Source organism: Chanos chanos, chromosome 10, assembly GCF_902362185.1.
Source record: "Chanos chanos chromosome 10, fChaCha1.1, whole genome shotgun sequence".
NCBI classification, from domain to species: domain Eukaryota; kingdom Metazoa; phylum Chordata; class Actinopteri; order Gonorynchiformes; family Chanidae; genus Chanos; species Chanos chanos.
In genome coordinates, this window is record NC_044504.1 from 7,315,841 (window position 1) to 7,330,306 (window position 14,466).

Here is a 14,466-nt window from a genome sequence, read left to right on the forward strand (position 1 = left end):
GCCCTATGTACACATATCATCTGAACAGCAGTAGGATGCAGAGTCCGAACACAAGCTGAATTTGAGCAGCTGGTTAACTCTCATTAAGGGCACTGGACACTAGAGGTGGAGTTGGGGTATGTAAAGCTTAAAGCAAACACTCTTACCTTGGCCAGCTGCACCGACTGGTTTGACTAGAAAAGGTACATAAGGAAAAGAGAAGAGAAAAAATAGATTAGTAGAGAAAACACATTTTTAAAATGAAAAGCGGCCGCCGAGAACGTCAGACTTAACAAGGACGTAAAATTACACCTCAATTACCGTGCCACCTAATTTCTTTGATCTATTCTTTAAACATACCTTGCCGAAATATGTCTCAAGAACAAAAAAAAGTACATCAGGAATTCTAGAAGACCATTTTACCGCACACATCAAAAATGATGTTCAGCGCATGACATCCAGGGCTTTTTATATTTGAAAAGGAGGAGTTGTGAATTGAGTTCCATTCAAAAGCAGTTATTTTAGAGAGGAATGCTCAGTGTTCAGCAGATCAATAAAAATCTGCTTTTTTTCCTTATGTAATATGCAATTAACCCCCCAGCCAAGGCTCTGAGATTGGTTTTAATGTATATAGAAAAGGGTTTTGCATTCCTTGGCCAAAGATGAGTAGGTTAGAAGTTAAGGACAAGGCTTAGAATCTTTACTGAAAAACTATCAAGGTTCTGAGCCATTGAAGAACTTGATTAATTTAAAAAATATAAAACATTAAAAAAAAGGGGGGGGGTCTACCAGACTGATAATTTTCGAGTCATTTTGATTAAATAATTCTATATCAACAATCTATATTTGACGGGATCTTTAAACGTAAGAAGGGGCATACTGTTGGCTTGTTTGGTTTTTATTATTTATTGCGTGGGCTCTCTCCTCTCTCTCTCTCTCTCTCTCTCTCTCCTGCTTTAATCTCCATCCTGCCTGGACTCTACACCATCTGTCATGGTGGAGGAGCAGGTCATCCACCAGGCTGTGCTGATCTGAACACCGGGCCCGTGAGACCATGGGCCAAACCAAGCATCCTAATCATTATTAATGAACACTCCATCCCATCTCTTCACCCGACTCTGATCTGTCGCCCCACCCGATACTACAGTCATCTCAGCTATATCCCCCAAATATAAATCTCACTGAGCTAATTCAGTCATGAAAAAAACCACCTATGTCAAGCTATAGTGAAACAGATTCTGAACTGTAGAAGCTACTGGGAAGAAATGAACCTCAGTGAGTAAAGTGATACTGAGCTAATCTGGACTCCAGAGGATCCTTGACTTCCAAGACCTAAATGCCAGGTCCCTAAGGACGACATTAAACCTGAACCCCGTCCAAAAAAAACGAGTTACGCTAGGTTAATCTGAACCATGCTAAAATAATATGGACTAAATCAGGTTAATCTCAACAGGGAGAGATGACTGCGTTTACTGGGGGAGAACAGTCAGTTGGGGCACATCACTGGTGTCAGTATTTTTGATCTCAATCATGCAGAGGTGTAAAAGTGACTGCTCTGAGAGCCTGGCAGTCACATGGAGCTTTTATGTCAGACTGATAAGAGAGTCCAGAGCTTACCTGGTAAAGCCTCTCCTTCTCCCATCATCCAGATGTTCACTGTCTTATCCATGGAGCCAGTGACAAACAACGGGCCAACTGGAGCAAAGGCACAAGTCGTTACATACCTTAGACAGAGAGAGAGAGAGAGAGAGAGAGAGAGAGAGAGAGAGAGAGAGATTACACCAATTGCACTAGGAGATACGCGTAAGAACAGAAAAGCCTTAAAGAACACTTGTTTTTACCTCCGGTGTTGGGTCAAAGTGTGTAGTAGAACTGCCTGATTCTGGAGAGAAAAAAAAACCATAGATAATTATTTACACATAGAGATGAATGGAATGTGTAAAAATGTCATGGTGGATAAGTAAAATCACTGGAGGGGCGTGTGTGTGTGTGTGTGTGTGTGTGTGTGAGGTATGTGGGTTTATATAAAATCTCTGGATGGTGTGAGTGGTGTGTGTGTAAGTGTAAAATCACTGGACAGTGTGTGTGATATGTGTCTGTGAATTCTGTAAACAATGTAAATATGGTAGAAGTTGCTCATTAGAAATGACTGAAGTCAATTTAAGAACACTGACCGCATCATATACAGCAACTGTTTTATCCACTGATCTGTGCGTAGGAAAGAAAAACACAGAATGAATTCACATACTCAAAACTGTCAATACCTACCTACAAACGCTAAGTTCTGTTGAGTACTGAATTTACATACGATGGCCGATACAGTTAAAATGTAAGATGTCATGTAATCCAACTAGGGCTCATAAGTCTGCTCCTTCAGATAAAAACAAGTCCATTTATTATGGACAGTAAATAGTTATGCTGAGTTATGTCTGTAACCATGGTTTCCATGACAAATGGCTGTAAAAAAACAGATCCGCCTAGTGGTGAAGAAGAAGTATGACAGGGGAGATGGGTGGATTTTGTCAAACCTACATAATTAGCTTCAGTTGAATGCCTATGTAAACTTCATCTGATAGAGGAACATATGACTGTGTAATCATTATATGTAGCAGAGGGAGGCATGGTAAACTGCTGCGTATGTATGTACATGTGAGTGAGGATTTACCCGGATATCAGCCGCTGTCCATCTGAGGAGAAACAGCAGGAGAGCACAGGAGAAGACTGCCCAGTGAGCGTGTGAAGCAGCTGCATCATACAACCTGCTGATCAGCGCGCAAACACACACACACACACACACACACACACACAGAGACAGAGGGGGACGGGGGAGAGAGAGAGAGAGAGAGAAAGAGAGAGGGAGAGAGAGAGAGAGAGAGCTTTTTTAAATGAGAAATCAATGCATTACAAAACCCAGAGAAATAGAGAGATACAGCCAGATATATGGACAGATAGATTAGATAGATAGATAGATAGATAGATAGATAGATAGATAGATAGATAGATAGATAGATAGATAGATAGATAGATAGATAGATAGATTCTTGTGCTTGTTGTGTCTCATATTATATGTACAGAATATCAGTATGAAATGTTGTTTCCTGCTGTACTGTGAGTGTGGGCAGGAGTGAACACAGTACCCGCTGATGCATGCTGGGAAATGATCCATATCTTCAGCTGACTGTCTTGTCCACAGGAGGCCAGTCGAAACTGCAAGGTGTGACCGTCTGAAAAGGCCCACACACATAGCACATCCTCTCAGCACGAGGTATAATGATAATAATCCCACCGGACTTGACATTAAAGATAAACACAGTGCTTTTCAATGAGAAACATCATGTACCTTGTTTGTGGCTATAATTTTTGCATTCAGTGAACAAGAGCAATTTGTTCAAAGCTACGTTGAAAGATTCCCCACTATTTAAATCTACAAAGGCTAAAATTATAGCTTCAGTTTTAATGTTGAGAAGATAAAAGAGAGAATACTTAAACAAGCTATTAAAATTAATCCTCGTGGTCTTTTAGAAATCCTGTTTCTGGAACTTATGGCTCTGATCAAACACTTCTCTTCTGATGAATGTATTGATTCAGAGCCCAGAGTGTCTCATATGCATTCAAAGGAATACCAAAGAGAGAGAGAGAGAAATAGAGAGAGTGAGAGAGAGAGAGAGAGAGAGAGAGAGAGAGAGAGAGAGAGAGCGAGAGAGGGAGAGAGAGAGAGAGAGAGAGAGAGATTCGATACTAAGCCATGTCTAAATATAGTTTGCCCTCCTCTGTTCTGCAAAGCATTAATTAAATCTCAAACTATATTACAACAACATTATTGCAGAATTGCCAGACAGCGTGTTTTTCCTTGCCTGACAAGATTTCTCTTCTTTGTAGATATTTCAGATAACAAATCTTCAATATTTAAATAGCTCACCATCACAAAACCACTAAAGTGTATGGGGGGGGGGGGGGGGGGGGGGGGGTTTCAAGACAAGGCTAATATAACAGCTTGTTTGAGTAATTTACTGTATCACAGCAGAGAGTCACTGCCGTTGAGTGGAGGTAAAACAGATGGAAAAGCCTTGAACCATTTCCTGCTGTCGTTTTTTTTGTTTTTTCATCTACTATACAAAGAGAGCAAGAGTCTCTTTGTCTGAGAAATGAACCTGAGCCTACAAGAGACTCAAAAAGAAGTCTGTATAATAATAATAATAATAATAATAATAATAATAATAATAATGTCTTGTATGCCAGGTTAGGGTTCGAACTGAATAACTAATTCAACTTTTTTATTTTCTTTTTTAAGTACAGTCCTGACTATACTCATATACCTTAAAAACACCTAAATTCTTGATTAACAGTTATAGTTTTTGCGAGTGAAGTGTGAAGTGAGTAGGCCTATTAAAATACAAGTACACTTGAAAGGCTGATCTATGAGAACTGTAGTTTGACAGGAAAAAGAGGGCTGAAGACAGCTGCCTGTTTACCAGAGTCAGTCTGAGGAGAAAAATTACAGCAGTTTACTCCCAGGTCGTGGGCGTCCTTTTCGGCACAGAGCTGGTTCATTGCTAGGTTCCAGACCCGGAGGTCTCCCAGAGTAGAACCCGTCACAAACATCTGACCGCAGGGAGAGAATGCACTGGCAACCAGGGTGCCCTCCGTGGCTGCTCTTGTCCTGGATACAACAGTGGTTTTTTATGACAAATGAGTGAACAGTAATATGTAGGGTATAATGACTTGGTGGCACACTGGCACACTCATCCAGTGAACTCTTACTGTTCTACATGATAGCTTACGGTAATACAGGCCAGGCGTAAATCCACGGTTTCAATGCACCTGTCCCAAATAGTGTTTTTACGTTTTCAGGCGCTGTAGCTTAAAATCTTAAGCAACAAAAACACATACTATAGATAAAGCTATTATAATACCCAACTGAAGCCACTGCTGGAAATAAGAAGTCCTCGTATTCACCTTTGTAGGGACTTTGTCGGGACATCCCAGAGTGTCACAGTTCCGTCCGTCGCTCCGGACAGTAAATAAGACGAGTCGGGAGAGAACGAGCAAATCCGTACAGGGGTTCGACCGGGGTATTCGAACTTTACTTCGACTTTACCTGTTTGCATGTCCCATACGATTGTCGTAGCATCAGTTGAACATGAAGCGAGATACCTGCCACAACTGCTAAAACAGCAGCAGTGAACGCCATACGTGTGTTCGGACAGCGGAGAGAAATTAAGCTCACAGAAGTCATTGGTAGTGTACACACGAATTGTTTTGTCAATGGAGCAGGTCGCCAGCATTGAATTAGACAAGGCGCAACAGTTGACATCATCAAGATGATCTTGTAGGGTCCGTAATAAAGACACCATTTTCGCATCCAACGTTCCCAATATAATGGCTTATTTATCGTAATTTCGAACGCACGATGGCGCAACCTACCAAAGCAACGGCTACCGAATTATTCTTGTCGGAAGTCACCCTCCAATGTTACACACCTTTGTTTCGATGCTTTTAAAGGTAAGCAGCGGGAAGCCTTAGTACTTTAATGAAAGGCTCGTAGCCTGCTCCCTGTTTTACAGCATATGAGATCGGTTGTGTTGTCTGTACCACCGTAGTCGCAAGTTTACAACAGAGTAAAAGGAAGATGCTTAAAAACCGTGCGCAGCTCTTGACACTTCCTCAGTGCTCTCATGTGACCACGCGTGTCGTCATCGTTATGTGTGTAGTGACCTTTGAGTTTTTTTTCCTAGTCATACGGTCATAAAGTCATGCAACACAGAGAAAACAAAGGTTTTGCTTATAACTGGAAACTTCATTGGAAATCAACTTCAGTGAGCTAATACACCTTTTCAAAGTATGACACCCCCCCCACCACACACATATTTACAGTGAGGGGATACTGCGGTCACCGTTTATTTCGATGTTCTGTATCGATAAACTACTGAGTTAACTGAAATTATGCCCTTTTATTACAGCTGTGACAGATCTTCTCTTCTGTCTTCCGAGATCAATTGTAAAGTCCTTACACACTGGCCAAAAGGACGTGTTCGGGGCTGTGAGCATGAAAAACAGAATTCCTGTTGTGATATTACAGAAAGTCACGTATTTGCAAAGGGGGGAAAAAGCAACACTGTAAAGTCGTAGGACGACACAGGTACTGCCAATGAGATGACCGTGTTCGTAGTGAATGTATACAGTACAAGCAACACTGTAATACTGGTGTACCATCTCTTTCGTACAAATAAAACGCTACAGTCAGACTAAGGCAAACTATTTTTTGATGTTGACAATGTGTGTTACACCATACATACTCCAACAAATATTAACATAAAACGAACAGCATATAAACATATTGTCACGTTGGTCTCACTATTTTTTTGCTTGTTGGAGATGCAAACCAAACATTTCTACAGCAACACAGTTTCGCAGTATTACAGTCAGGAGTCATCCAGTGTCCTGAGGGCACAGAACAGTGTAAACATTTTCTCCTCTTCCGTTTTTTTTCCTTTCTTTTTTTTTGTCCTTTTATTGGCTTCACTATTTCAGAAAACATTCCTTCTTATTTTAAAGCAGATGTCTGTTTGTTTTGCTATTTCTTCCTTTTCATAGAAAATGAAGACTGAAACATTTTACTCATAAATAATCAACAAAAAATTAAATACATTCACCATAATATTAACGCTAGAGTTAAAAATGTATATTTACAAGTAATGGACAACGTATTTTTCCAAGGTCCAGCTTTTACAGTTGTTAATTTCGTTGTGGTTCTTAAAAGGAAACAGTACTGCACTTGAGATTCCACAAGAGTCTGGAATCCTTTGGGTGCATTTTGCTGTTCTCGGGGAAAACCAGCCTCTGTGTATCACTAAATGCACTAACTGCTGAAAACTTAAGTCTGGATGCTGGTGACAGGAATGATGCAGAAGAGACTTCGTCTTTCAAGTGCTGTCTTTCAAGATTTGAAGTGGCAACAGCTGGTCCCGTGTGAGGATGAGGATTAGAGTGAAATCTGCGTTCTGTTAACTGATCTGTTTTAAAAGTTCTGTCCATCTCTTCTCAAAGAACCTTCTCATGTTGTGGCCCGCCCGCCCGATATCAGAATTGTCCTCGTTAAACTTTTCACAGTTATCGAAAACCAAGTTCACATCAATGATGAAGGTCTCCAGGTTAAGATATCTAAAATGAGAGAAAGACAGAGAGAGAGAGATTTTCAGGTTTAAATACAAACAGACTTATCGTTCCTTTGAAGAAAAAAAAAATCTTTGTGTTAAATCTTTCTGGATTGTCCTCTATGTTATAACAGATGATCTGTATAGAAATTTGAGTTGAGGAAACACTGCAAGGTATGACACTCCATCTTATTATTACAACAACACTGACAGTGCTGCTGTAGGCAGACGCCCCCATATTACATATTCGACACACTGCACGATCTGCTAATGACACTCACTGGCTGTTGACGAGTTTTTCTCGAATTGTGGAGAAGTCCATTGGTTTCTTGATGACCTTCTTGTATCCAGGAACAGATTTCAAGTTAACAGGGGTCAGAAATGGCCATGCATCCTGATGACCTTCAAGTTCTGCCAAAAGCACCCTAACAAGCAAACAAACAAACAAAAGGGTCAAATCCATTATAAATGAATGTTATGTCACATTGTAATATAGAGTGAGTCATAAACGTGTAGTTAAATGGAAAAAGAAATGTGCTTTCAGTTTTTCAGTTCTTTTGTGCACTACCTGCACAGGGCAAGGTCTTTGCTGTTGTCTCTGGCTGTCTTTGCTTTTTTAACACACACGGGACTGTCTGCCTTCGACAGGTTTGTGGATGGGCTCTCATCCCTTTTTCGCTTTTTGGATTCTTTCGCTGTTTTCTTGGGAGTGCTGCTAGCGCTCGCCGACTCGTCCTCAGAGACGTCCCCAGTGGCAGACAGCTTCCTGCTGCGCTTGGTCTCACTGGTTTTCTTTGCACCTCCAGCAGAGCGGTTTAGCAGTTTCTTACTCTTTGGGGACTGACCACTCGCCTGTGTGACAGAAAACATTAAGATTCTGAGAGCAGGTATCAAACTCTCACAGAGGGGCTAAATTTAACTGTAGGAGGGTAGAAGTGTACCTAAACTGCCCAGGGAAAGAATCCAAGACAAATATAGCACAGAATGATTTCAGGTTAGTATAAACTGTATGAGAGGCAAGATTAAGGCTGGAGCTAGGCTCTCACCACTAGACATATATTTATGGGGGGGGGGGGGTTTGTATCTATGTGTTTCTCATTCCAGAAAACATAGTGTTTCATTTCCCAATGTCCAATGCAGTCCATATGAGAGTAATAAAATTCATATGCATCTTTAGTCCAAACCAAATGTATTTTTGTCCTGGTGATTCTTAACCCTGCATGTCAGTCACCTTGGTTATGCAGGCTGGACAGAACCAGTCTCCATCTGGTATGGTGGTCATCTTGGGCTTATGGCAGTATGTGTGACAGCCCTTATCGCAGCCATCACAGAGCAGAAGCAGCTCCTCATTGTCTCCTTTACGGCATATCTGGCAGTACTGGCAAATACAAGCAGGACGTGATGTCAGAACTGTGATGTGAAAAGCTACAGTGTCGTTACTATGTAGGTCTAAATGTAAATGTGACCTAATATCAAACTTCACTGATTGATTTTTATTGATTCATTCGTTCATTCATTTTTATCTAACGATAGGAACTTTTCAAAATCTGTTCTTCTGAATGAGGACTGATCTTAACAAGGCCTGGACGGGTGACAACAAAATTGGAACAGCTGGAATGCTCTTTTCTGGAATGCTCTTTTCTGGAATGCTCTTGCCAGTTAAAAGCTTTTTCTTTGTCTGAATTTATGGCATCACTAGGGGGTAGCAAAATCCCGAAGCTCTAAGTAAAACAAGGTTTCGCGTTTCTCTCTTAAAAAAAAAAAAAAACACAGACTGCAGTCCTGGAACGGATTAACGTTCCCAAAGAAAAGGAAACAAGGAGAGAAATCTTCTCTGCAGACGCCGTGTGATCTGCTTCCAGCAGCTGGAGGCCACTCACCACTTTCATGATGGATCTCTCCCAGGCAATGGACCTCTGGAGCTGCTGGATGCAGAGAGCGAGCTGAGCAGCACTGCGGACTTCACTCAGGGCTTTACGCCACACCTTCATACCCGGAGTGACGTCCTCCTCACTCCTGTGTGGGAGAGAGAGACGTTAAAAGGCACTGGTTAAAGAAAACAAGCCCTTTATACACGACGGCACAGGGAACAGTTTATAAACCAAACCCAAGGCAAACAGCTCTGCACAGAAAGCTATGAGAGTTGTCCAGCCATGTTTGGATATACAAGACTTTATGATACGTCAGATGTTGAAGAGCAAGTGGGCAAGCCCAGACAACAGCAGTAGCAAAGATAAGCACAAAAAATAACCACAAACCATGCAGCAATACCAGTTCAAAAAAAAAAAAAAAAAAAAAAGTAATTCACAACAACATGGAGCAAACAACGCCCTCGGAAAGGAGGCGCACAGAAGCATGTCTCTCAAAAAAAAGAAGACCAGAACAACAGGCATGGACTAGACACACAGCAAGGGCAGATGGGGGGGGGAGGGGGTGGAAACACAGGCAAAGCCGAGGCAGCGCTGTAAGCTGGCTGTGGTCTGTCAGCGGGGAGGTGCAGAGACGTGTGAATGAACCTGGATGACCTACCCGTCACCATCAGCACAGCTGGATGGTGCAGGGGCAGGTACAGTCACCATGCCCACGTTATCCAGTCTGATCTGAATGGTGGTGCTTAAGGGGCTCCGCAGGTACCTTCGCTCCAGGTTCCTCTCCAGTTCGGCCAGCCTGGCGATCGCGATATCGAGCGGGTTGTTTGCGCGTCGAGCCAAGCCTCCGTCCGCCCTCTCCGCCTGTTCCTCGCCGCTCTCCGTCTGGCGAGGTGTGGTAACTGCCTTGTGTTCGTAGTACACCAGGTCCTCCTGCTCTGACTGCGGCTCAGGGTGCATCCACCCCTAAAAGGAGGAGGAGGAGGAGGAGGAGGGGGAGGAAGAGTAACATTCTAACTCAAAAGTAAATGACTTCAAAAACAAACAAACAAACAAAAAAAACTAACATAGATCCTTTACACAGACCTTAGCTCAGCATGAAAGGGTGGAGGACATGTCAGCTTAGTTAGTGAAGGCCAGGTATTCTACAGGAATCATTCATTTGGGTCATGCTATAAACACATGATTTATCAAATAAGCTGGAATTTGGAGCCAATCAGATTAACTAGTAGTCAAGTAATGTTCTGTATTGCTGAGAGGGAACAAATAGAGCCATAGAGAAGACACTGGCCTTGGAGAAGGAGCTATGGATTGGCTGAGAACTCATCAACAAGCTGAGATGTCTTTCTGGTCAAAAAGGGTGGTGTAATGCTTCACCTTAACCTGCAGGCTGGCGGAAGTGACTTTCCGCTCCAGCTCCTCCACCTGCTGAAGCGCTGCCATGTCAACATCCATGGCCTGGTCCTCCACACACCAGCTTTCCACGGTCTCCTCCGTCACCTGGTTCTCCACCAACTCAGTCACGTCTATCATCGTCACTGGACATGTAAAACATCGCTGGATCACTCAACAACTACACACGGTTATGATCCTTACACCAGGCTGTAGGATTCCTAACTTTGATTCCTATAGAATCAGACCATTTTGTACACCTATTACAGTATGCCTTCATGTGAGAGCAAATGAAATTACAATTTGTCAGTTTAGCTCTGTGCTATACTGAAGCCATCATTTCAGCCCTGGAATGGTTAAGGTTAAAAATATGGACCTCAGTGTCAAATGAAGGTTGTGTTAGAATGGGTGTCAGATCATTAGAAACAGACAACACTGAGATCATAAAACGAAAGAGAAGATTTCACAGATTATGTTGACTGAGCATTCAGCTACACTGCTGTTAATTCAAACACTGGTTTCCCGTACAGAGATCCGTCCCATTTCGAACATGTTTATGTATTGTCTCACAGTTACCACGCGCTTGTGTGAGAATAAGGACGTACCATCTTTGTGCTTGGCACAGGCCTGAGCGATGTACTCCATGTGTTTTTGGAGCTGTTTCTGCAGCGCTTTCTCACGGACACCTCGACTATGTAGCGCCTTCACCAGGGAACGCAGCTCCTCTATGTCATTAACCCGCCACCAGCCTGTCAGCATTTCTACACACGCACACCAACGTTATTCAGGAGATTAAGCTTCAGACAAGGGTCACCAAAGAAAATTAGCAATTCAATTAGCATTAAAATAAATTAACATAATTGCAAAAAAAAAAAATATATATATATATATATATATATATATATATATATATATATATATATATATATATATATATATATATATGCTAACAAAGCTTATTTTCTGTCTGTTGTGTTTAAGTGCTAGGCGTGTGCCTTGGTCACAGACTTTGTTATCCTTTTGCCAGTCTGTCTTACCCTCTGGGACTGGTTGTGGGGTGGGGTGGTCCTGTGTTTTGGCCGCCTCCATGGCGGGGGATGGGGCAGGGGGGGGTTTCTCGGCGGGCGGTCCAGGAGATTCGCTGACGGCCACGCTGGGGGTCGGGAAAGGGTTGGCGGTGCCCTCAGCAGGGGGGTACGTGGTGCACAGCATGGGGGACAGGGCACTGCCAGAGAAGGCCAAGTTTGGGTTCATCACCCCGCTGGGCCACCCGCAGAAGGGCAGACTCATCATGGGCATAGCAGACTTCAGCTGCAGAGAGAAAGAGATCATGAGGAGAGACACACAGGATATGAAAGGCTTAGGTGTCTGTATATTATCACTTGCTATCTGCTTCTTGATCATACAGGGGTCAAATAAGTAGTTATATGTGAATAGTGTTGATATGTGCCAAAAAAGACAAAATGCTGTCAGTTGCAATACCGCCTTAGTTGCATAATGAAAGGTACAGACAAAGCACACACCTGCAGTGACGCTAATGGAAAGTTACTGATTCCAGCTGTGCTGTGGAGGCTGGTGGCTGTGGCATTAGTAGGATGACTGGGGGACAAAGAGGAGGGAGGTTTGGCCCTGGTGCTAGATGACTGTGGACACGAAGATGCAGAGAGGTTGGGGGCAGCAGTAAGAGATGATTCATCGCACGGTAACCGTGGTAGCAGGCTAAACCAATGGCCGGTCTTCTCTGTGAGAACCCTGAAAAGCTGATCATTAGGGATTGGCTGCTGAGGGCTGCCTATCTTCCCAGTGTTGCTGTGGTAGAAGGGGTTAAGGAGAGGTACACCTGGCTCGGGTTTCACCTCTGGGGAAGGCTGGCATGGGGTCACAGAAGGGCTGCTGGGTAGTGTCTGAGTGTTTGTAGGTGAGCAACCTGCTGAGTTGCCTGGCCCCAGGCTGCCATTTTGGCTCTGGTGGAAGCTTCCAGACTCAGGGGACATCTTTGCCACTTCCAGGAGTTTGCTGAGCTTGGAGAAGGAGCCAGGTTTCTGGAGGAAGAGGTTGAGGGAGTCTTTGTCCTGTGGCATTTCTGGAGTGGAGGCATCTCTCTCTGCCTTCACCTCCAGGCCGCTGTTCGCCGGTCTCTCTTCAGTCATCTCAACCGGTTCCTCTTTCACCTGGACCAACTCAGCATTCTGAAGCTTCTCCCGCTCTCGTTGGAGCTCCTCTGGACCTGAAGGACACATCACACATGGTACCAACAACAGAGGTGGTAAGTAACAAGGTAAAAGTACTTCATTACAGTACTTGAGTCGTATACTGGCAGATCTGTACTCTGAATAAGTATCAACAATATGAACAACTTTCACTTTCTACCCTTTTATATCTAAAAAGAAATTATAAACTTTTTACTCCAATACATTTATATTTACTCCAACTGTCCTTACTTGTTTCATTTTGTACAGTCAGTCATAAGCCATTGTTTTTAATGTTTATTTTTATCATCATGTGGTAACCGACTGAATGCATGTTTACCCTACAAACACGTTGCTTGCAGGGTATTTTAAGAATTGCTGCGGTTTGACTACACTGATGCAGACGTTAAACAAAGAGGTGCAAGTCCGTGTGCAGTTCTGTGCCTGGCTCATAGGCCTGGCTACAGTATTTGCCCTGGCATGTAGTTATCAGTATGGGTGCATCAGCTGGCCAGTGTTAAAGTGGTGCCAAAGAACTTTGAAATGGAACAGGACATGGCAGCAGGAAGTGAGCCAACAGTGGTACCAGCACAGATAGATCTCCATGGCCCTATTCAAGGAAATGCTTACCTTTGTTGGTGCACAAAAGAACTTGTACAGGATGAAGTGTCTGGTTTGTTTACCGCAGGACAGAGAAATAAGGGCCTTTAAGAATTCTCCATCAAATCTCAAAAAGGTTGTGTTTTATTAATTGTAGTCTGTTTTTTTTTTTTTTTCCATCTTGTACATTTACCGGAGGAATTCTTTCATGGCTGCATCTTTACTTTTACGCAATTATAGCATCTAAATAATAAACATAATGTCCAAATCTTTTACCACTCCAACCTACAACGACATTAACACTCTCTCAACATAGAACAGTATTTATCAGTCCCACATGGGATCCAGTTTCACTCTGAACTGGTTAAACACACACCACCTCAACTCTGACCTTCATTTCTACATTCCAAAGACTACAATTATATCTTGAATGTTTAGATTAAAAAAAAAAAACATTCTCACTTTGAGAAAAATCAAGTTAAACCTGCTTGTGTCAACAAGCACACACACACACACACACACACACAAAACCAAACACAAGCAAAGATTTTAACATTCTAAAATGACTGAAAATTATTTCATATTACATCGAGCACTACTGCACTCAGTAGTCCCATGTATGGGACAAAGCATCTTGAGATGTTAGAAAGATAAGACTCTTACCTTCTCCACTCTCCATTCCTTCCACAAACACACCCCCACACTGAGGAAGCACCCAGTATCTGCGTTTGTAACGGTCCTGTCCAAACATCATCGACCGCAGGGAGCAGGAACACTCAAACAGCTTCCGACGGATCTGAGTCTGTTGCTATAGGAGATGCAGGCCGTCGTTAATATCGTCTGCCTTTCTCTCTCATCCCCACAGACTACACTGTGCCCCCCCCCCCCAAAAAGCACAAAACCACCACCACAACAATCTATTTAATCCCAGATACTGTTTACCTTTGTTAATTTTTCAATCTGTTTCTCTAACTCCTCCACGCTGGTCTGATCCCCTTCATCCTAAAAAACAAGATTACTTTAGCATGACACTGGCATTTACGATGGAAAAACCCAGACAGTGTGGGTCTTTCTGTCTTTCTGTCATTCATTCATTTTCACATTTTTTGGACTTAAACAACAAGCGCGTGTGTAATACCACGATGAATATGCAAACATAACAATGTGGCAGAGGAGAGAAAAAAGAAAGAAGAAAGAAAAGGGGAAACAAAGCAAAAAAACGAACAGCGAGAAAAAAGAAAAAAGAGGGGTACAAAACGAGAGTGGCATGAGCGTGCCGCCGGC

The 14,466-nt window shown here is 42.8% G+C and overlaps 2 protein-coding genes across 2 annotated transcripts in view; both read right to left on the reverse strand.

Annotated features, from left to right (window-relative positions):
• The window catches only part of LOC115823268 (WD repeat, SAM and U-box domain-containing protein 1), a 10,085-nt gene extending 4,752 nt beyond the window's left edge, over window positions 1–5,333 (reverse strand). The window contains exons 1-7 of the mRNA XM_030787309.1: window positions 4,936–5,333; window positions 4,452–4,639; window positions 3,117–3,203; window positions 2,645–2,738; window positions 2,154–2,187; window positions 1,821–1,861; window positions 1,597–1,703 (exon numbers count right to left, since the gene is read on the reverse strand). Of these exons, the coding sequence (XP_030643169.1) occupies window positions 1,597–1,703; window positions 1,821–1,861; window positions 2,154–2,187; window positions 2,645–2,738; window positions 3,117–3,203; window positions 4,452–4,639; window positions 4,936–5,333 (949 nt within the window). The remainder of the gene's footprint in view (window positions 1–1,596; window positions 1,704–1,820; window positions 1,862–2,153; window positions 2,188–2,644; window positions 2,739–3,116; window positions 3,204–4,451; window positions 4,640–4,935) is intronic.
• Window positions 5,334–6,841: 1,508 nt separating this feature from the next.
• The window catches only part of LOC115822720 (bromodomain adjacent to zinc finger domain protein 2B-like), a 50,852-nt gene continuing 43,227 nt past the window's right edge, over window positions 6,842–14,466 (reverse strand). The window contains exons 26-37 of the mRNA XM_030786634.1: window positions 14,125–14,184; window positions 13,846–13,990; window positions 11,917–12,620; window positions 11,431–11,704; window positions 10,999–11,154; window positions 10,379–10,539; window positions 9,663–9,967; window positions 9,014–9,149; window positions 8,365–8,511; window positions 7,702–7,985; window positions 7,415–7,558; window positions 6,842–7,140 (exon numbers count right to left, since the gene is read on the reverse strand). Of these exons, the coding sequence (XP_030642494.1) occupies window positions 6,984–7,140; window positions 7,415–7,558; window positions 7,702–7,985; window positions 8,365–8,511; window positions 9,014–9,149; window positions 9,663–9,967; window positions 10,379–10,539; window positions 10,999–11,154; window positions 11,431–11,704; window positions 11,917–12,620; window positions 13,846–13,990; window positions 14,125–14,184 (2,673 nt within the window). The 3' untranslated portion in view covers window positions 6,842–6,983. The remainder of the gene's footprint in view (window positions 7,141–7,414; window positions 7,559–7,701; window positions 7,986–8,364; window positions 8,512–9,013; window positions 9,150–9,662; window positions 9,968–10,378; window positions 10,540–10,998; window positions 11,155–11,430; window positions 11,705–11,916; window positions 12,621–13,845; window positions 13,991–14,124; window positions 14,185–14,466) is intronic.